Source organism: Salmo trutta, chromosome 25 (genome assembly GCF_901001165.1).
Source record: "Salmo trutta chromosome 25, fSalTru1.1, whole genome shotgun sequence".
NCBI classification, from domain to species: Eukaryota; Metazoa; Chordata; class Actinopteri; order Salmoniformes; family Salmonidae; genus Salmo; species Salmo trutta.
In genome coordinates this window covers 15,100,035-15,123,316 of record NC_042981.1, presented here as the reverse complement: position 1 = coordinate 15,123,316, position 23,282 = coordinate 15,100,035, and the positions used below count along the sequence as shown (strand labels likewise).

Here is a 23,282-nt window from a genome sequence, read left to right as displayed (position 1 = left end):
GCACCTGTTTTGTGTTTGTCATTAGTGGGGGGTTTATTTAATGTGTATTTTCAGTTGGGGTTCTCGTGCGGGATTGTTCATTTGTTCACTAAGGACAGTTGTAATTGTATCCGATTAAGAAGACATTATATTGCCGGGCTGCGCCCCGCGCGCTGTTTGTTTTTCCAGTGCGCTTATTTGTTTTGAGAAAAGTGTTTTCTCCTGGCGCACTTCGCCACGCGCCCTGTGCCCAACGGCTATTGCGTCTGGTATTTATTATTAAAACTCAGTTGCTCCGGCCCTCTGTCTCCTGCTCCTGATTTCACATATCTACTGGTCCTAGACATTCGTGACAGTTATTAATAAACAAATTAGGCACATTTGGGCAGTCTTGATACAACATTTTGAACAGAAATGCAATGGTTCATTGGATCAGTTTAAAACTTTGCAAATACACTGCTGCCATCTAGTGGCCAATATCTAAATTGCAACCTGGGCTGGAATAATACATTATGGCCTTTCTCTTGCATTTCAAAGATGATGGTACAAAAAAAAAAATATATATTTTTTTTCTTTGTATTATCTTTTACCAGATCTAATGTGTTATATTATCCTACATTCCTTTCACATTTCCACAAACTTCAAAGTGTTTCCTTTCAAATGGTACCAAGAAAAGGCATATCCTTGCTTCAGGTCCTGAGCTACAGGCTGTTAGATTTGGGTATGTCATTTTAGGCGAAAATTTAAAAAAAGGGGCCGATCCTTAAGAGGAGACCAACACCCTCCGCTCCTCGGGTTAAAGAAAGAAAATAATACATTTTACAATATGTTTGATTGCATAGCTGCATTTAGCTGTGGTTGTGATACATCATGTCAGTGGAATTGATATCAAACAAAAAATAAATTGAATCTAAAGAAGTTTGAAAAAGAAAAAATATATAAAAAAGAGATTATCCAGAGTATAAGGTAACAAAGAATTTGCGAGCTATGTGTGTGTGTGTGTGTGTTTGTGTGCGCGCGTGAGTGTGCAAGTGTGTGTGTATATAGATGGGGTTTCATTGGATTAAGGTCTATTGTATGCTGATATAACTAGCCTGAGGGCTTTTCATTTTGAGACGATTTAAGGTATTTTCTGTACAAATGAAATTATTCCCTTCCATTGGCATGTGTGATTTTCAAATGAGCTACTTTCTCTCTATTGTGTGGATGATAAGTAGTAACTAAAAGGTGTTTTCAAAGTGTAGATGGAACCTATTCTGTTAACAACAATTTCCTATTTTGTGTGTATAGTTGCAGCTAGTAGTGGGGATAGTGGCATGCATGTATTCTCCTTGGGATCTCTCATACTGTTGTAAATACATTTGAAATAGCCAAGAAAGCATTAAGGTATGTGTTCCAAATGGCACCCTATTCCCTATGTAGTGCACCACTTTTGACCAGGACCCATAAGGCTTTGGTCAAAAGTAGTGAACCATGAAGTGAATAGGGTGCCATTTGGAACATACGGTATATAGATCTGGTGGGAAGTAGTGGTTTAGCACAGCGGGATTTTTGAAATAGAGGCCTGGCTGCTTTCATGTAATGGTTTAGCACAGCAGGGTTTTTGAAATAGAAGCCTGGCTCCTTTCATAGTAAAGACATACAGCTCTATTGTTATGCACACATAAATGTGTTGTGATGATGACGTGGCTTTCAAGGGCCAGCACTTTTCTGACTAAAAAGCACCTGTGTGTACGTTTGTGTGTTTGTGTGTGTGTGTGTATATGCATGCTAGTTACAGTCTCTAACAAGGTCCAAGAGCTTTACCTGATGAAATCATTAGATTAGATAAACGTCCTGGCCCTACCTGGGAATGATGGAAGAATTGGCCTGAATGGAGGTTGACGTGGAGAGGGTTGGGGATGATGGTGGTGGCCAGGGGTGATGGGGTTTGAGGTTGACATGGAGAGGGTTGGGGAGGATGGTGGTGGCCAGGGGTGAAGGGGTTTGAGGTTGACGTGGAGAGGGTTGGGGAGGATGGTGGTGGCCAGGGGTGATGGGGTTTGAGGTTGACGTGGAGAGGGTTGGGGAGGATGGTGGTGGCCAGGGGTGATGGGGTTTGAGGTTGACGTTGAGAGGGTTGGGGAGGATGGTGGTGGCCAGGGGTGATGGGGTTTGAGGTTGACGTGGAGAGGGTTGGGGAGGATGGTGGTGGCCAGGGGTGATGGGGTTTGAGGTTGACGTGGAGAGGGTTGGGGAGGATGGTGGTGGCCAGGGATGATGGGGTTTAAGGTTGACGTTGAGAGGGTTGGTGGAGGATGGTGGTGGCCAGGGGTGATGGGGTTTGAGGTTGACGTGGAGAGGGTTGGGGAGGATGGTGGTGGCCATGGGTGATGGGGTTTGAGGTTGACGTGGAGAGGGGCTGGGGATGATGGTGGTGGCCAGGGGTGATGGGGATTGAGGTTGATGGAGAGGGGCTGGGGATGATGGTGGTGGCCAGGGGTGATGAGTTTTGAGGTTGACGTGGAGAGGGTTGGGGAGGATGGTGGTGGCCAGGGGTGATGGGGTTTGAGGTTGACGTGGAGAGGGTTGGGGAGGATGGTGGTGGCCAGGGGTGATGGGGTTTGAGGTTGATGGAGAGGGGCTGGGGATGATGGTGGTGGCCAGGGGTGATGGGGTTTGAGGTTGACGTTGAGAGGGTTGGGGAGGATGGTGGTGGCCAGGGGTGATGGAATTTCAGGTTGATGGAGTGGGGCTGGGGATGAGGGTGGTGGCCAGGGGTGATGGGGTTTGAGGTTGATGGAGAGGGGCTGGGGATGATGGTGGTGGCCAGGGGTGATGGGGTTTGAGGTTGATGGAGTGGGGCTGGGGATGATGGTGGTGGCCAGGGGTGATGGGGTTTGAGGTTGATGGAGAGGGGCTGGGGATGATGGTGGTGGCCAGGGGTGATGGGGTTTGAGGTTGATGGAGAGGGGCTGGGGATGATGGTGGTGGCCAGGGGTGATGGGGTTTGAGGTTGACATGGAGAGGGTTGGGAAGGATGGTGGTGGCCAGGGGTGATGGGGTTTGAGGTTGACATGGAGAGGGGCTGGGGATGATGGTGGTGGCCAGGGGTGATGGGGTTTGAGGTTGACGTTGAGAGGGTTGGGGAGGATGGTGGTGGCCAGGGGTGATGGGGTTTGAGGTTGATGGAGAGGGGCTGGGGATGATGGTGGTGGCCAGGGGTGATGGGGTTTGAGGTTGATGGAGAGGGGCTGGGGATGATGGTGGTGGCCAGGGGTGAAGGGGTTTGAGGTTGATGGAGAGGGTTGGGGATGATGGTGGTGGCCAGGGGTGATTGGGTTTGAGGTTTATGGAGAGGGGCTGGGGATGATGGTGGTGGCCAGGGGTGAAGGGGTTTGAGGTTGATGGAGAGGGTTGGGGATGATGGTGGTGGCCAGGGGTGATGGTGGAGGCAGTTGGGGATGTTTCGGTATGATGGGGAGTCAGTTGGGGATGATGATAGTGAGAGTCAGTCAGTGGGGATGATGATATTGAGAGTCCGTCAGTGGGGATGATGATAGTGAGAGTCAGTCAGTGGGGATGATGATATTGAGAGTCAGTCAGTGGGGATGATGATATTGAGAGTCAGTCAGTGTGGATGATGATAGTGAGAGTCAGTCAGTGGGGATGATGATATTGAGAGTCAGTCAGTGGGGATGATGATAGTGAGAGTCAGTCAGTGGGGATGATGATATTGAGAGTCAGTCAGTGGGGATGATGATAGTGAGAGTCAGTCAGTGGGGATGATGATAGTGAGAGTCAGTCAGTGGGGATGATGATAGTGAGAGTCAGTCAGTGGGGATGATGATAGTGAGAGTCAGTCAGTGGGGATGATGATATTGAGAGTCAGTCAGTGGGGATGATGATATTGAGAGTCAGTCAGTGTGGATGATGATAGTGAGAGTCAGTCAGTGGGGATGATGATATTGAGAGTCAGTCAGTGGGGATGATGATAGTGAGAGTCAGTCAGTGGGGATGATGATAGTGAGAGTCAGTCAGTGGGGATGATGATAGTGAGAGTCAGTCAGTGGGGATGATGATAGTGAGAGTCAGTCAGTGGGGATGATGATAGTGAGAGTCAGTCAGTGGGGATGATGATAGTGAGAGTCAGTCAGTGGGGATGATGATATTGAGAGTCAGTCAGTGGGGATGATGATATTGAGAGTCAGTCAGTGGGGATGATAGTGAGAGTCAGTCAGTGGGGATGATGATAGTGAGAGTCAGTCAGTGGGGATGATGATAGTGAGAGTCAGTCAGTGGGGATGATGATATTGAGAGTCAGTCAGTGGGGATGATGATAGTGAGAGTCAGTCAGTGGGGATGATGATAGTGAGAGTCAGTCAGTGGGGATGATGATAGTGAGAATCAGTCAGTGGGGATGATGATAGTGAGAGTCAGTCGGTACAGAATGGCTCCTGTTTGAAACCCCGTCCACCCCTCTGCTCTCTCCTTGCTCCATCCTCTCTCCTCTCCTCCTCCCTCCTCTCCTCCCCTCTCATCTCCTCCCCTCTCATCTCCTCTCCTCTCTTCTCCTCTCTCCTCCCTTCATGCTCTCTCCTCCATCCATGGAACGACAGCACGCTGTTTGTCAGAAGATGCGCCCGCTTCTCTCTCTCTCTTCTCCCTCTTCCCCTCTCCCCCCTCCCACTTGTTTTTTTTATCAATGAATATGCCACTCTTGACACTAAAGACTTAACATCAAATGAGCTTGGAAATCCATTTTCACACTTTGGCTGCCCATTCTGGAGGCTTTGTTTTCAGAAGGAGAGGGAGAACCGGTGAGCTCACAGACAGTTGTCTTTGTTCCTCTGCCCTCTGGCCCAATGTGCACGGGCGGACCGTACCACGGGGAGACAGAGGGGGAGATCAAACCCCCCCCTCCAAAAGAAAGACCCATTACCTGGCCCCCGATGATGCCCCCTGGCACTCGCAATTAAATCAGCTAGCGAGGACATTTTCTCATAATGTCAATCAAAATAATTTACACTGGCATGGTGTTTTTTCTTAAAGACACACCACTGCTTTTCTGAGGAGGCCCTGTCCACTTAATTCAAAGCTCTTTATTCAAATCAGGCTGAGGAGGAAGAAGAAGTGCCTGCAACCGGGATTCATATCCTCCTCCCCTGCCTGCAGTTGTCCTCAAAAATAATGTGAAAGGGAAACGGAAAGGGAGAGAGAGACAAAGAGAGAGAGAGAAAGACTGAGAGAAGAGAGAGAGAGAGAGAGAGGCTGGTGAGGCTGTCTCTGTGTGTCATTTGAATAATACGCTGGACACTTTCAATCTCCCAGAACATAAGAGGAGGGTTTTAAGGCTTGGGGAGTCGGGCTGTGGGGAGGCCCCTGGACGTTTTGACTGAGATGCTCACTTAAAAAGAGATATGTTTAAGTCACATGGAGGTTAAACTAAAAGTTACTGTGACCAAAGAGGTGGGTTGAATTTAAAATAACAGCAACCAGGACTGTAAAGACAGAGAGATGGTGTGTGTGTTTGTGTGTGTGTGTGTGTGCATGTATGTGTGCATGTGTGCATATGTCCATTGGTATGGTTTTCACTAACAATCACAGCCATAAAGCCATTATCAACGTGCCAAGCAGTAATCAAATTACCTCTTGCAGGCTTGAGGAGCTGCTATGTAACTTGGTCGCTTGATAACTATTAGAAAACACCAACCCTGCAAGCCCCAGAGAGCTCTGTGCTGCACTGCCCTTCCTGAGGATGTGCTGATATCTGACTAAGGACGATCCAACAAACACATCCCACAGAGCCTTTATACTGTACCTGGAAAACCACTTCAGCCTTGTGTCTCTCTTTCCCTTTTTCTTTCTCTCTTTCTCTCTTTCTCTCTTTCTTTCTTTCTTTCTTTCTTTCTCTTTCTTTCTTTCTTTCTTTCTTTCTCACTCGCTCTCCTGCTCGCTCTCTCGCTCTCTCGCTCTCTCGCTCTCTCGCTCTCTCGCTCTCTCGCTCTCTCGCTCTCTCGCTCTCTCGCTCTCTCGCTCTCTCTCTTCCTACCTCACCTGCCTCACCAACACAGGCTCTCCTCTCCCATTTGCTAAGACTCCTACAGCCTCTTTTTGTGTGTATTTAGTCCAAACCTACAGTGCCTTCTGAAAGTATTCACCCCCCTTGACATTTTTCCTATTTTGTTGCCTCACAAACTGGAAATAAAATAGATTTTTGGGGTTTGTATAATTTGATTTACACAACATGCCTACCACTTTGAAACGCAAAATATTTTTATTGTGAAACAAACAAGAAATAAGACAAAAAAACAAAAAAACTTGAGCATGCATAACTATTCACCCCCTCAAAGTCAATACATTGTAGAGCCACCTTTTGCAGCAATTACAGCTGCAAGTCTCTTGGGGTATGTCTCTATAAGCTTAGCACATCTAGCCACTGGGATTTTTGCCCATTCTTCAAGGCAAAACTGCTCCAGCTCCTTCAAGTTGGATGGGTTCTGCTGCTGTACAGCAATATTTAAGTCATACCACAGATTCTCAATTGGATTGAGGTCTGGGCTTTGAATAGGCCATTCCAAGACATTGAAATGTTTCCCATTAAACCACTCGAGGCTTACAACACTCGAGTGTTGCTTAGGGTCATTGTCCTGCTGGAAGGTGAACCTCCGTCCCAGTCTCAAATCTCTGGAATACTGAAACAGGTTTCCCTCAAGAATATCCTTGTATTTAGCGCCATCCATCATTCCTTCAATTCTGACCAGTGTCCCAGTCTCTGCTGATGAAAAACATCCCCACAGCATGATGCTGCCACCACCATGCTTCACTGTGGGGATGGTGACCTCACGGTGATGAGAGGTGTTGGGTTTGCACCAGACATAGTGTTTTCCTTGATGGCCAAAAAGCTCAATTTTAGTCTCATCTGACCAGAGTACCTTCTTCCATATGTTTGGGGAGTCTCCCACATGCTTTTTGGCAAACACCAAACATGTTTGCTTATATTTTTCTTTAAGCAATGGCTTTTTTTCTGGACACTCTTCTGTAAATCCCAGCTCTGTGGAGTGAACGGCTTTAAGTGGTCCTTTGGACAGATACTCCAATCTCCGCTGTGGAGCTTTGCAGCTCCTTCAGGGTTATCTTTGGTCTCTTTCTTACCTCTCTGATGAATGCCCTCCTTGCCTGGTCTGTGAGTTTTGGTGGGTGGCCCTCTCTTGGCAGGTTTGTTGTGGTGCCATATTCTTTCCATTTTTTAATAATGTAATGGTGCTCCGTGGGATGTTCAAAGTTTCTGATATTTTTTTATAACCCAACCCTGATCTGTACTTCTCCACAACTTTGTCCCTGACCTGTTTGGAGAGCTCCTTGGTCTTCATGGTGTCACTTGTGTCACATCCTGACCATAGAAAGATGTTATTTTCTAGGGTAGAGTAGGTCAGGGCGTGACAGGTTTTTTTTCTTCTATATTTTCTATGTTTCTATGTTGTCAGGGTGTAGTTTTGTATTTCTATGTTGGGGTTTTGTTTGGGATGATCTCCAATTAGAGGCAGCTGGTCCTCGTTGTCTCTAATTGGAGATCATACTTAAGTAGGGTTTTTTTCCACCTGGGTTTGTGGGAGATTGTCTTTGAGTTAGTGTATGTTTCACCTCTGCGTCACGGTGTGTTGTTTTGTTATTCAGTTTATTTATATGTATTGCATAGTTTCACAGTGAAAATAAAATGTGGAACGACACACACGCTGCACTTTGGTCCGCTCCTCCCTACGACAACCGTGACAGCTTGCTTGGTGGTGCCCCTTGCTTGGTGGTGCCCCTTGCTTGGTGGTGCCCCTTGCTTGGTGGTGCCCCTTGCTTGGTGGTGCCCCTTGCTTGGTGGTGCCCCTTCCTTGGTGGTGCCCCTTGCTTGGTGGTGCCCCTTGCTTGGTGGTGCCCCTTGCTTGGTGGTGTTGCAGACTCTGGGGCCTTTCAGAACAGGTGTATATATATACTGAGATCACGTGACAGATCATGTGACACTTAGATTGCACACAGGTGGACTTTATTTAACTAATTATGTGACTTCTGAAGGTAATTGGTTGCACCAGCTCTTATTTAGAGGCTTCATGGCAATGGGGTGAATACATATGCACGCACCACTTTTCCGTTTTAAATTCTTTAGGATTTTTTAAACAAGTTATTTTTTTCATTTCACTATTTTGTGTATGTCCATTACATGAAATCCAAATAAAAATCTATTCTAATTACAGGTTGTAATGCAAAAAAAAGAAAATGCCACTGGTAAATACTTTTGCAAGGCACTGTGCAATCCGACTACAGCCATTGCGCTATTATGCTTAGTTCTCATGGCATAAATCATATTACGTCATTCGCCACTTCACATTCTTTTTGTGTTGAATCTTAGTAAGCGCAGGGTGCATCTTAAGACCTATGTGTTTCTCTGATAGACCGCCACTGTATTGTTACCTGATTCAGACATAGGTGGGTAATCATGTTTTTATGTAGTGTGTCCTGTGTGTGTGTTTCTTCCATCTAGTGTACGTAAGAGCTCATTGAAATTGCTGTGTCTGTGTGTGTGTGGGAGAGTGAAACGAGAGAGAGAGAGAGACATAAAATCTCTAGCCAACCTTATATAACCGTACCTCGTCACTCACCGGTCTGCTTTGGATATAGAACTCCTCAACAGCTTCTTTCATAATGCACTGACTGTAACACAAACAGGGTGAGAGATTTGAGTTGCACTTCAAGATTTCCAGCAAGGGATCTACACTGTGTACAAAACATTAGGAGGACCCCTTTTCCCTCAGAACAGCCTCAATTTGTCCGGGCATGGACTCTACAAGGTATCGAAAGCATTCCCATGTTTACTCCAATGCTTCCCACAGTTGTGTCAAGTTGGCTGGATGTCCTTTGGGTGGTGGACCATTCTTGATACACACGGGAAACTGTTGAGTGTGAAAAACCCAGCAGCGTTGCAGTTCTTGACACACTCAAACTAGTGTGCCTGGCACCTACTACCATACCCCATTCAAAGTCATTTAAATATTTTGTCTTGCCCATTCATCCTCTGAATGGCACACATACACAATCCATGTCTCTAGGCTTAAAAATCTGTCTCCTCCCCTTCATCTACACTGACTGAAGAGAATTTAATAGTTTTAATGAACCTTTCTTTAATTAGGCAAGTCAGTTAAGAACAATTTCTTATTTTACAATGACAGCCTACCCTGGCCAAACCTTCCCTTACTTCAGACAATTGTGCGCTGCCCTATGGGACTCCTGATCACAGCCAGTTGTGATACAGCCTGGGATCAAACCAGGGTCTGTAGTGACCCTTCTAGCACTGAGATGCAGTGTCTTAGACCACTGCGCCACTTGGGAGCCCTCAATAAGGGTCACATCAATAAGGGATCACAGCTTTCACCTGGACTCACATGGTCATTCTATGTCATGGAACGAGCAGGTGTTCCTGATGTTTTGTACACTCAGTGTATAACTGGTGTCCTCAGTCCAGGCAGAACAGAGAGAGGAGAACAGAGAAAGCAGAGCAGGGAGAGCAGAGCAGGGAGAGCAGAGCAGAGTAGAGCAGGGAGAGCAGAGTAGAGCAGGGAAAGCAGAGTAGAGCAGGGAGAGCAGAGTAGAGCAGGGAAAGCAGAGCAGAGCAGGGAGAGCAGAGCAGAGCAGGGAGAGTAAATCAGGGAGAGCAGAGCAGAGAGAGCAGAGCAGGGATAGCAGAGCAGAGAGAGCAGAGCAGGGAGAACAGAGAGAGCAGAGCAGGGAGAGCAGAGCAGAGAGAGCAGAGCAGAGAGAGCAGAGCAGGGAGAGCAGAACAGGGAGAGCAGAGAAGAGAGAGCAGAGAAGAGAACGAAGGAGGGCGAGGTTAGGATTTAATGGCTGGGAACATTCCTGACTTGTGGGCAAATACTCCAGGGGAAACTTCAAATAATGCCCAACATACTTTTTGACATGTTAATTAAATGTCAGACCACAATTGTGAATGCAGTGCAGTGCAGATGGGCTAGTTTCAAAGGAAAGGTACAGTAATCAGATTCAGAGAGCCCAGTCCCAGTTTAGATTTTCCTATAAAGGAAATAAGGTGGTGGAGAGAAAAGCAAATGCTACATGTTTCTTCTCTAGCGAGTCACTATCCAAAAAGAGAGATTCATCACTGACATATAGAACAATGAAATCTGCTGCTTTGAAAACTATGTTTATTTAACCATATACTTAAATACATTTACTACTGACCAGGGGAATACTTCCAATAAACCAAAATTAAGTACTGCCTTGCTTGATTCCAGCGTCTTGGAACTGAAAACAAATGGAATCTTCTCTAAATCATGATAATGTTAGACTGGCAAAGAATAACACGAATAGTAACGTTAAGAGAAGAATCCTCTAGCAGATAAAACGTAGGGAATTAAAGTCAACTGTCATTGTCAAAAACAATCCTCCACTGCATCAAAGTTAAACGATGAGTTCCATAGCAGTGAAGCTCAGGAAACTGCACCCTGCACTCAGTATTAACAGACAGCACATACCCTGGGGCACTTCCGGCACCAACATCAGGCCTCAGACCCACTGGACAAACCCTGGAAAACAGAGAACCTCTGTGGTCAAATAAAACATGTCAATGTCAACAGAGCTCTGATGTTACCCCTGATGGGTAATGGAGTGTGTGACCTTATCATTCTAAACGCACAGAGAGAGAGGTGTTTTTACAAAGGTAGACGACATCTCTTCAGGATTCCTCAACCGTTGACTGTAGTGTACAGGGAAAGGCCTGTCATCTCGAGTGGACCTAATTCTACAGTTGTTAGACCTGTAACATTGAATTAGCATCAGAAGAAGGAGTAAATAATTGATTAAAGTTAAATGTTGATTTTATTATTAGACAGACAGGCAGGCAGGCAGGCAGGCAGGCAGGCAGGCAGGCAGGCAGGCAGGCAGGCAGGCAGGCAGGCAGGCAGGCAGGCAGGCAGGCAGGCAGGCAGGCAGGCAGAGACAAGGAAACCTATCCTTTACCTGAGCTAAGGGTGAATCCACAGTCATGTAACATGTATGCAGCTGATCCCAGCCAGGTATAGAACTCTGAGAGAGAAGCAGAACCCTGGAATGGAATGTAGAATGTGGACTGACAGAGAGCAGAGAGGCCTCTAGCATCTGAGTTAACCTCAGAAGTCTTCTAGAATCATGACTCCACTTGCATGTGAGAGAGAGATCTGGGACATGGTGTTCATCTGAGCACAGTTTGGACAGGTATGAAACCCTGACAGACAGGTAGGGTGAAATAAGGTAGGACAGGTGGCAATTCATTACTTTTATCTAAGCAGCAAAGGGTTAAAACTTTAAATAATGTATTATTTATCATTTAGGACACAACTTTAAATCTGCACCTGAGATGGAAAAGTGTAAAAAAAAAATGGTCAGGGAGGCATACTAGTTTGTATGAATAGGGTGTCATTTGAAAGACAGTCTATGCATCAGTCTCTTTTGTGGCTTTTTGTTTTCCCAGAGTTATTTTCAGACCAGAGCCCTGGTCAAAAGTAGTGCACTATATAGGGAATAGGGTGCTGTTTGGGATGCAGACGAGGGGTAGTGTAATGTAAACACTGCTAATTAACACTATCAGACTGTCTCTATGTCTCTCTCTCTCTCTCTCTCTCTCACTCTGTCTCTGTCGCTCTCCCTCTCTGTTAAATTCAAAGGGCTTTATTGGCATGGGAAACATATGTTTACATCACCAAAGCAAGTAAAATAGATAATAATCAAAGTGAAATAAACAATCAGAATGAACAGTAAACATCAGACCCACAAAAGTTCCAAAAGAATAAAGACATTACAAATGTCATATTAAGTTTATATACAGTGTCTTAATGATGTGTAAATAGTTAAAGTACAAAATAGAAAATAAATAAACATAAATATGTGTTGTATTTACAGTGGGGTTTGTTCTTCACTGGTTGCCCTTTTTTTGTGGCAACAGGTTACAAGTCTTGCTGCTGTGATGGAACACTGTGGTATTTCACCCAATAGATATGGGAGTTGATCCAAATTTGATTTGTTTTCAAATTCTTTGTGGGTTTGTGTAATATGAGGGAAATATGTGTCTGTAATATGGTATGCTATCCTCACTGAGTTTGTTCATAGTCAAGCTTTCCTTAAGTTTGTGTCAGTCACAGTGGTCAGGTATTCTGCCACTGTGCACTCTCTGTTTAGGGCCACATAGCATTCTAGTTTGCTGTGTTTTTTTGTTAATTCTTTCCAATGTGTCAAGTAATAATCTTTTAGTTTTCCTATGATTTGGTTGGGTGTAATTGTGTTGCTGTCCTGGGGCTCTGTGGGGTCTGTTTGTGTTTGTGAACAGAGACCCATGACCAGTTTGCTTAGGGGACTCATCTCCAGATTCATCTCTCTGTAGGTGATGGTTTTGTTATGGAAGGTTTGGGAATCGCTTCCTTTTAGGTGGTTGTATAATTTAACAGCTCTTTTCTGGATTTTGATAATTATCGGGTATTGGCCTATTTCTGCTCTGCGTGCATTATTTGGGGTTTTATGTTGTACACAGAGGATATTTTTGTAGAATTCTGCATGCAGTCTCCATTTGGTGTGTGTCACATTTTGACCCCAGACTTCACAGCCATAAAGGGCAATGGGTTCAATAACTGATTCAAGTATTTTTAGCCAGATCCTAATTGGTATGTAGAATTTAATGTTCCTTTTGATGGCATAGAAGGCCCTTCTTGCTTTGTCTCTCAGATCGTTCACAGCTTTGTGTTAAATTACCTGTGGCGCTGAAGTTTAGGCCAAGGTATGTATCGTTTTTTGTGTGCTCTAGGGCAGGTATTCCCAAACTAGGGTACGTGTACCCCAGGGGCACACGCAATGCCATCGGGGGTACGCCAAATAAAAATGTGATTCACATTCCAACAGTCCAATTATTTTTTCCAACGGGGCTATACATTTGGATGAGGTCTTTTACTTGCCTGAGTAGCCTCATTTCACTGCCAAAAATAAAATGAAACCATCTAGTGTTTAGCGAAATAACAACACAATGTCAAATACAGGTATCCTAGTCAAATAATTAACATCCAATCACATTAACCATTACTGTCTCGTGGGAATTCCACTAACGGTCTGTATGTAGCCAAACGTTGCTGCTGCTCATGTTGGTATCTGTACTGATGGCGCAAAAGCCATGACAGGGAGACATGGTGGAGTGATAACGCGCGTGCAAGCAGTTGCTCCCGACGCCACTTGGGTGCACTGCAGCATCCACCGAGAGGCTCTTGCTGTCAAGGGAATACCTGACAGCCTGAAAGACATTTTGGACACTACAGTGAAAATGGTCAACTTTGTTAATAGGGTACGCTGGACGCTACCGTCCCACCTGACCAGCATCCAGTGAAAGTGCAGGGCGACAAATTCAAACAACAGAAATCTCATAATTAAAATTCCTCAAACATACAAGTATAATACACCATTTTAAAGATAAACGTCTTGTTAACCTCTCTAGGGTAGGTGGCACCAAATCGTCCCACCTACGTAACAGCCAGTGGAATCCTGTGGCGCGATATTCAAATAACTTAGAAATGCTATTACTTCATTTCTCAAACATATGACTATTTTACAGCATTTTAAAGACAAGACTCTCGTTAATCTAACCACACTGTCCGATTTCAAAAAGGCTTTACAACGAAAGCAAAACATTAGATTATGTCAGCAGAGTACCCAGCCAGAAATAATGACACCCATTTTTCAAGCTAGCATATGATGTGACAAAAACCCAGAAGACAGCTAAATGCAGCACTAACCTTTGATGATCTTCATCAGATGACACACCTAGGACATTATGTTATACAATACATGCATGTTTTGTTCAATCAAGTTCATATTTATATCAAAAACCAGCTTTTTACATTAGCATGTGACGTTCAGAACTAGCATACCCCCCGCAAACTTCCGGCGAATTTACTAACAATTTACTAAATTACTCACGATAAACGTTCACAAAAAGCATAACAATTATTTTAAGAATTATAGATACAGAACTCCTCTATGCACTCGATATGTCCAATTTTAAAATAGCTTTTCGGTGAAAGCACATTTTGCAATATTCTAAGTAGATAGCCCAGCCATCACAGGGCTAGCTATTTAGACACCCAGCAAGTTTAGCCTTCACCAAACTCCGATTTACTATTAGAAAAGTTTGATTACCTTTTACTTCAATAACAAATGTTGGTTTGGTCCCAAATAATCCATAGTTATGTTCCAACAGCGGCGTTTTGTTCGTGCGTTCAAGACACTATCCGAATGGTAAATTAGGGTCATGCGCACGGCGCATTTCGTGACAAAAGATTTCTAAATATTTCATTACCGTACTTCGAAGCATGTCAACCGCTGTTTAAAATCAATTTTTATGCCATTTTTCTCGTAAAAAAGCAATAATATTCCGACCGGGAATCTGCAATTAGGTAAACAGACTAAAGAAAATAAAGCATGGGGTCGACTCGGGCACACGCCTAAGCCCTTTGTCCTCTGATCGGCCACTTGGCAAAGGCGATAATGTGTTTCAGCCAGAGGCTGCCTCGATATCGTTCAGCTTTTTCCCGGGCTCTGAGAGCCTATGGGAGCCATAGGAAGTGTCACGTTACAGCTAAGATCCTCAGTCTTCAATAAACAGAGGCAAGAACAACAACACCTTGTCAGACAGGCCACTTCCTGCATGAAATTTTCTCAGGTTTTTGCCTGCCATATGAGTTCTGTTATACTCACAGACACCATTCAAACAGTTTTAGAAACTTTAGGGTGTTTTCTATCCAAAGCCAATAATTATATGCATATTCTAGTTACTGGGCAGGAGTAGTAACCAGATTAAATCGGGTACGTTTTTTATCCGGCCGTGTAAATACTGCCCCCTAGCCCTAACAGGTTAATCCAGCCACAGTGTCTGATTTCAAAAAGGCTTTATGGCAAAAGCACACCATGCAATTATGTTAGGTCAGCGCCTAGCCACAGAAAACCATACAGCCATTTTCCAAAGAAGGAAAGGTGTCACAAAAGTCAGAAATAGCGTTAAAATGAATCACTAACCTTTGATGATCTTCACCGGATGGCACTCCCAGGACTCCATGTTAGACAATAAATGTCTGTTTTGTTCGATAAAGTTCATCTTTATGTCCAAAAACCTCATTTGAAATTGGCGCGTTTTGTTCAGAAATGCATTGTCTCAAACAAACATCCGGTGAAAGTGCAGAGAGCCACATCAAATTACAGAAATACTCTAAGATACAAGTGTTATACATACGATTAAAGATAAACTTCTTAATGCAACCGCTGTGTCAGATTTCAAAAAGGCTTTACGGCAAAAGCACACCATGCGATTATGTTAGGTCAGCGCCTAGCCACAGAAAACCACACAGCCATTTTCCAACCAAGGAGAGGTGTCACAAAAGTCAGAAGTAGCGTTAAAATTAATCACTTACCTTTGATGATCTTCATCTGATGGCACTCCCAGGTCTCCATGTTAGACAATAAATGTTTGTTTTGTTCGATAAAGTTCATCTTTATGTCCAAATGCCTCCTTTTTGTTCGCGCGTATAGTCCAGTAATCCAAATGCACAAGGCGCGGGCACTAAGTCCAGATGAAAAGTCCAAAAAGTTCCAGTATAGTTCGTAAAAACATGCCAAACGATGTATAGAATCAACCTTTAGGATGTTTTTATCATAAATCTTCAATAATATTCCAACCGGACAATTCCTTTGTCATTAGAAATGAAAGGGAACGGAGCTCACGCTCACGGCCGCGCGCGATCAACAACTCAAGGCTTTCTGCCACACCCCTGGTTTAAACAGCTCTTATTCGCTCCTCTTTCACAATAGAAGCCTGAAACAACGTTCTAAAGACTGTTGACATCTAGTGGAAGCCTTAGGAAGTGCAATCTGACCCCGTTTACATTGTATATTGGATAGGCAATCACTTGAAAAACTACAAATCTCAGATTTCCCACTTCCTGGTTGGATTTTTCTCAGGTTTTCGCCTGCCATATGAGTTCTATTACACTCACAGACATCATTCAAACAGTTATAGAAACTTCTGAATGTTTTCTATCCAAATATACTAATAATATGCATATCCTAGCCTCTGGGCCTGAGTAGCAGGCAGTTTACTCTGGGCACGCTTTTCATCCGGACGTGAAAATACTGCCCCCTACCCCAAAGAAGTCAAAGCAAAGCCCATGAACTCTCTTGTATTTTCTGCACTATGCAATGATATGGTCAGCAACCATGTAACACCTTTTCAACATGCAGAAGTGTACTGTTTATCAAGAGGCAAAGTTTTGACACATTTTTTTTATTTGAATGACGAGCTTAAAGTTTTCTTTACTGACCATAATTTTCACTTTTCTGACTGCTTGGAGGATGACGAGTTTCTCACACGACTGGCCTATCTTACAGGGACTCTCCACAACTATATTCAATGTGCGGGACAAAATTGAGGCTATGATTAAGGATTTGTAGCTCTTCTCTGTCTGCATTAACAAAGACAACACACAGGTCTTTCCATCATTGTAGGATTTTTTGGTGTGCAAATGAACTCAAGCTTACGTACAATGTCAAATTTGATATAGTGAAGCACCTGAGTGAGTTGGGTCCGCAATTACGCAGGTACTTTCCAAAAACGGATGACACAAACAACTGGATTCGTTATCTCTTTCCTGCCATGCCTCCAGTCCACTTACCAATATCTGAACAAGAGACCCTCATCGAAATTGCAACAAGCAGTTCTGTGAAAAGTGAATTTAATCAGGAGCCACTGCCAGATTTCTGGATTGGGCTGTGCTCAGAGTATCCTGACTTGGAAAATCGCACTGTTAAGACTGCTGCCCTTTGCAACCACGTACCTATGTGAGAGTGGATTCTCAGCCCTCACTAGCATGAAAACTAAATACAGGCACAGACTGTGTGTGGAAAATTATTTAAGACTGAGACTCTCTCCAATACAACACAACACTGCAGAGTTATGTGCATCCTTTCAAGCACATCCTTCTCATTAACTGGTGGTCAGTTATTCACAATTTTTGATGAGCAAATAAGGTTTTATATGTAAGATGGTTAAATAAAGAGCAAAATTATTAATTATTATTATAAGAGCTCTTTGTCACTTCCCACGAGCCGGGTTATGACAAAAACTCACACTCATTATTATGTTTAATAAATGTATCGTACAGTGTGTGTGGCAGGCTTACAATGATGGCAAAAAACAACATTTGAGAGTGTGCTGACCCTGGTGATAGAGGGGGTATGCAGCGGGAGGTTGAATGTTTGAAGGGGTACGGGACTATAAAACCACTGCTCTAGGGCAACTGTGTCTAGATGGATTTTGTATTTGTGGTCCTGGACACCGAACCTTTTTTGGAACACCATTATTTTTGTTTTACTGAGATTTACTGTCAGGGCCCAGGTCTGACAGAATCTGTGCATAAGATCTAGGTGCTGCTGTAGGCCCTCCTTGGTTGGGGACAAAATCACCAGATCATCAGCAAACATGAGTCGGATGCGAGGGATATACTGCAGACACTGTGATTCGCTGGAGAAGGAAACTGAGATTTTGAGGCAAAGATCAGGGTGCCTTGCAAGGATCAGGTGACCAGTGGTTAATCTGCCCTTGCCTTCCATTCTGCTAGCTAACGTTCAATTGCTGGAAAATAAATGTGACGAACTGAAAGCACGTATATCCTACCAACGGGACATTAAAAACTGTAACATCTTATGTTTTACCGAGTTGTGGCTGAACGACGACATGAAGAACATACAGCTGGCGGGTTATACACTTTATCGGCAAGGTTGAACAGCAGCCTCTGGTAAGACACGGGGCGGGGGCCTATGCATTTATGTAAACAACAGCTGGTGCACGATATGTAAGGAATTCTCAAAGTTTTGCTCGTCTGAGGTAGAGTGTCTCATGATAAGCTGTAGACCCCACTATCTACCTAGAGAGTTTTCATCTGTGTTTTTTGCAGCTGTCAACATATCACTACAGAGTGAGGTTGGCACTAAAACCACACTCAATGAGCTGTATTCCGCCATAAGGAAACAGGAAAACGCTCATCCAGGGGCGGTGCTCCTAGTAGCCGGTGACTTTAATGCAGGGAAACTTAAATTAGTTTTACTAAATTTCTATCAGCATGTTAAATGTGCAACCAGAGGGAAAAAAACATTCTAGAACACATTTACTCCACACACAGAGACATGTACAAAGCTCTCCGTCGCCCTCCATTTGGCAAATCTGACCATAGCTTTATCCTCCTGATTCCTGCTTACAAGCAAATATTAAAGCAGGAAGCACCAGTGACTCGGTCCATAAAAAAGTGATCAGATGAAGCAGATGCTAAACTACAGGACTGGTTTGCTAGCACAGACTGGAATATGTTCTGTGATTCTTCCAACGGCATTGATGAGTACATCACATCAGTCACTGGCTTTATCAATAAGTGCATTGAGGATGTGGTCCCCACAGTGACTGTACGTACCCCAACCAGAAGCCATGGATTACAGGCAACATTCGCACTGAGCTAAAGGAAAGAACTGCTGCTTTCAAGGAGCGGGACGCTAACCCGGAAGATTATAAGAAATCCTGCTACGCCCTCCGATAAACCATCAAACAGGCAAAGCGTCAATACAGGACTAAGATTGAATCGTACTACACCGTCTCCGACAGTCGTTGGATGGGGCAGGGCTTGCAAACTATTACAGACTACAAAGGAAAGCAGAGCTGAGATCTGCCCAGTGACATGAGCCTACCAGTCGAGCTAAATCAACTTCTATGTTTGCTTCGAGGCAAGTAACACCGCAACATGCATGAGAGCTTCAGCTGTTCCGGATGACTGTGTGATCATGCTCTCCGCAGCTGAGGTGAGTAAAACCTTTAAACAGCTCAACATTCACAAGGCTGCTGGACCAGACGGATTACTCTGGGACTAAACACCTACCTCTGCAACTGGATCCTAGACTTCCTGACAGGCCACCCCCCAGGTGCTAAGGGTAGGTAACTACACATCCGCCACACTGATTCTCAACATGGGGACCCCTCAGGGGTGCGTGCTCAGTCCCCTCCTGTACTCCCTGTTCACTCATGACTGCATGGACAGGCACAACTCTAAAACCATCATTAAGTTGGTGGCACAACAGTGGTAGGCCTGATCACCAACAGCGATGAGACAGCCTATAGGGAGGAAGTCAAAGACCTGTCCGTGTGGTGCAAGGACAACAACCTCTCCCTCAACGTGATCAAGACAAAGGAGATGATTGTGGACTACAGGAAAAGGAGGAACGAGCACGCCCCCATTCTCATCGACGGGGCTGTAGTGGAGCAGGTTGAGAGCTTGAAGTTCCTTGGTGTCCACATCACCAACAAACTAACATGGTCCAAGCACACCAAGACAGCTGTGAAGAGTGCACAATAAAACATATTCCCCCTCAGGAGACTGAAAAGATTTGAAACTGCATTGTTGGTTAATGGGCTTGTAGGTTGGCATTTCACTGTAAGGTGTAACCGGTTGTATTCGGGTCATGTGACAAATAAAATTTGATTTGAAACAGTAAACATTTGACCTCAAATTCTCTCTCTCTCTCTCTCTCTCTCTCTCTCTCTCGCTCTCTCTCTCTCTCTCTCCCTCTCTCTCTCTCTCTCTCTCTCTCTATGACTCTCGATCTCTGTCTCTCTCTCTCTTTTTCTCTCTCTTTCTCTCTCTCTCTCTCTCTCCCTCTCTTTCTCACTCGTTCTCTCTCTCTCCCTCCTTCCCTCCCTCACCAAACACTTGTACATCCCAGACGCTAACCCCCGTGATGCCCCCATTTCCCAAGTTTTTCTGTCCAGATTTCCCAAAGTCTGGGCTGTTTCGCAAGTGGTGTTGCCAAGCTATGATACATTAACAAACAGTTTATGGACGTTTGTTTGCTGTAATATGCTACAAATCCCACAGCTTACAATTACATTGATTATGTTGTAAGTTATGTAGGGACAACAGACATACCAAGAGGCAAAATAACAACAAAATGACAACAACAAATAACCTACATGAATTCTAAAAGGTAAAAACCATCAAGAGAGAAGATGATTTACAGGGTCGGAAGGGCCAGGAGTTTTACTGACATATAGCCCAAAGTTGAACCTGCTCAGCTATGATGTCAGGAAAACCACTTGCCCTATTAAGGAGATGTTTTCTTTCCCTTTAAACAGTATTTATCTGTGAGTTATGAGCTGACTGTATTTCTTTCTATCTGTCTCTTTCTGTCTCTTTCTGTGTGTAGATGTTCCAGTGTTAAAGGCGAGAGTCTATATCTCCCATCTCTGTGATAGCTTTCCCTTTCTTATCAACGCCTGGAGGGTGTAGTAGGGATTAGGAGGAAGAAGGCAGGGATGGTGGGTGTGTGTGTCAGTGTGTGTAGGGGGGTGTGTGTGTCTGTGTATGTCACAGTTTGTGCGTGTGTGTGTGTCATATCACGTCCAAGCCGGGGCCCAGTGTGCCTTGATGTGACAAGAAGGGCAGAGTTGCTCAACCATGTTACTAATTAAAGGAGGTTCTAAACACAGGGCCCGGGCTATTAGCATAAAAAGAAATCTGATCTGTTCTCTTTTTTCTTCCCTCTACAAGGACATAATCAAAACCATTTAAGGCGTCATGTTGCGCCAATCACACATCAATCTACGGGCCGTTTGGATCTGTACTGCGGGGCTGCCCCACATCACCAGTAATAACATTTCTGGTGTAATCGTGCAGACAGTATATTTCTTATTCCTTCAATTGGCAGCGGCTACGGCGGGATGTAGTTGTAGCAGCTAATGTATTCCGAGTCAGACCAACTGCCGCTCGCAAAGGGAAAAAAAGACACTTGGTTGAGTAACCGTAATAATTGGAGAATTATTTTGATAGCCTGAAACAATCTAATGTATTACTGAATTGTATTTTAAAAAGTATCAAATCAAATTAACTGCTTTTCCATAATGAATTAGGTGACAAGGTAGGCAGATATTAATCATTATCCCCTCCCTCAGGCCAGGGGAGACAGGGAAATTGGGGAGGGGGAGGGAGGGAGATAAGGACGGAAGGAAGGAAGGAAGGAGGGAGGGAGGGAGGGAAGGAGGGAGGGAGGGAAAGGGAGGAGGGGGGTTATTAACCTGGCTCTAGCTTGTTAGAACTCAGAGGAAGGGAAGGAGGGAAGGAGGGAAGGAGGGAGGGAGGGAAGGAAGGGAGGAAGGGGGGTTATTAACCTGGCTCTAGCTTGTTAGAACTCAGAGGAAGGGAAGGAGGGAGGGAAGGAAGGGAGGAAGGGGGGTTATTAACCTGGCTCTAGCTTGTTAGAACTCAGAGGAAGGGAAGGAGGGAAGGAGGGAGGGAAGGAAGGGAGGAAGGGAGGTTATTAACCTGGCTCTAGCTTGTTAGAACTCAGAGGAAGGGAAGGAGGGAAGGAGGGAGGGAAGGAAGGGAGGAAGGGGGGTTATTAACCTGGCTCTAGCTTGTTCGAACTTAGAGGAAAGCAGTAAGAAAACTCCTTTCGGAATTCTATGTAATTTTATCACTCTTGCCATGGATTATTTTCTTCCTGCTTCCAGAGGACTTTTCTTTTTCCCTTGTGTGCCTGCCTGCCTGTCGATGTGGGTCTACTGTTCTTCACTACAAACCACACTGATACAAGGAGTATAGTTTAGTCCCACCCATGTCCTCCTCAGGCCTGATCTGATTGGCTTGTTTAAGACAAGCTCCCTTGGTTGGTCAGCATCCCGTAATTAGGTTGGCGTGCCATGACTTCATCCAGTGCACCACGTCGCGGCTCTCCTTACTGGCGCTCTGCGAGGACGCCTACGGGGGCCTTCCAGGCCCTTACATCTGTCCGGTTGGTTTTAATCAGGCTCGGGTCTGGGCCCTTTGAAAGTAAATCAGATGGCTGGCTGAGCCGTGCCAGATATTTAATGTATGAGGCCCATGCCAGCTCCCCCCTCAGCACTGCAAGCCTCCTCTAATTCCAGGATGCCAATCAATTACTGCACACATGGAATGAGCCAACTAAATAACCAGTTGCAGCAGAGCGCTAGGCAGGTCTAGCTGTGTGTGTAGTGTAGCTTCATGTTGTTCTCCTCCATTACGACATGATGAGCTTGTGATTTTACAGAACCACATGAGGGTTGGAGGAATTACCTGTTTGGGAAAGGAAAACCCTCTGTCAGAGAGGGGTGGTAGACCCTGTAGGAGAGGGTGGAAGACCCTGTGGGAGAGGGGTGGTGGCCCCTGTAGGAGAGGGTTATAGACCCTGTGGGAGAGGGTGGTGACCCCTGTAGGAGAGGGTGGTAGACCCTGTGGGAGAGGGGTGGTGGCCCCTGTGGGAGAGGGGTGGTGGCCCCTGTAGGAGAGGGTGGTGACCCCTGTAGGAGAGGGTGGTAGACCCTGTGGGAGAGGGGTGGTGGCCCCTGTAGGAGAGGGTAGTAGACCCTGTAGGAGAGGGTTGGTGGCCCCTGTAGGAGAGAGTAGTAGACCTTGTAGGAGAGAGTGGTGACCCCTGTAGAAGAGGGGTGTGGCCCCTGTAGGAGAGGGTGGTGACCCCTGTAGGAGAGGGGTTGTGGCCCCTGTAGGAGAGGGGATGTGACCCCTGTAGGAGAGGGTGGTGACCCCTATAGGAGAGGGGTTGTGGCCCTGTAGGAGAGGGGTGGTGACCCCTGTAGGAGAAGGGTTGGGGGCCCTGTAGGAGAGAGGTGTGGACCCCAGTGGCCCCCAGACGTCAACACATCTCCTTGGCTTAAACAGGATGATAGCCCTAACGATGGCAGGGCCAATTACATTCTTTATATGGCCATGCAGTGTAGGCTAAAAAAAAACGTATCCAATCATAGCTAATAGACGTGGCTTAACTTAGTCCAGAGGATAGAGGTGTTGTCAGTTTAGGATCAATTTACCAGGATTTGGCTGTGTGGTGTCGTGGATTATCGTTGGTGGCCCGTGGCACACTGGGGGTATCTGCCCTCAAAGCCCAGGATAATGGGGTCCTCTCCCAAAGGAGATAAGACTAGCTACTTATCTAAGACATTGCAGGTGTTCGCATAGTCAATTGCCCAGAAAGACACACAACTTGTGGGGATTTCAGCACTGAGAGATTAAAGACACGTCAGATTCGACAGAAAGAGGGAGAGAGGGATGGAAAGTGAGAAAGTGCTACTTTGAGAAGATTACGCAAACCCCCAATGAGGCCTTGTATCTCTCATAGCGTTAATGTCAACAAGTAACATCAGCGCATTCCCACACATCTCCCTCCGACAACAAAGAGAGAAAAATAAA

At 45.2% G+C, this 23,282-nt stretch overlaps 1 protein-coding gene across 1 annotated transcript in view; it reads right to left on the bottom strand.

Moving 5' to 3' along the window:
• Positions 1 to 1,802: 1,802 nt before the first annotated feature.
• LOC115161785 (vegetative cell wall protein gp1-like) overlaps positions 1,803 to 23,282 on the bottom strand; it is a 79,879-nt gene continuing 58,399 nt past the window's right edge. The window contains exons 3-4 of the mRNA XM_029712565.1: positions 22,152 to 22,689; positions 1,803 to 3,212 (exon numbers count right to left, since the gene is read on the bottom strand). Coding sequence (XP_029568425.1) covers positions 1,803 to 3,212; positions 22,152 to 22,689 — 1,948 coding nt within the window. The remainder of the gene's footprint in view (positions 3,213 to 22,151; positions 22,690 to 23,282) is intronic.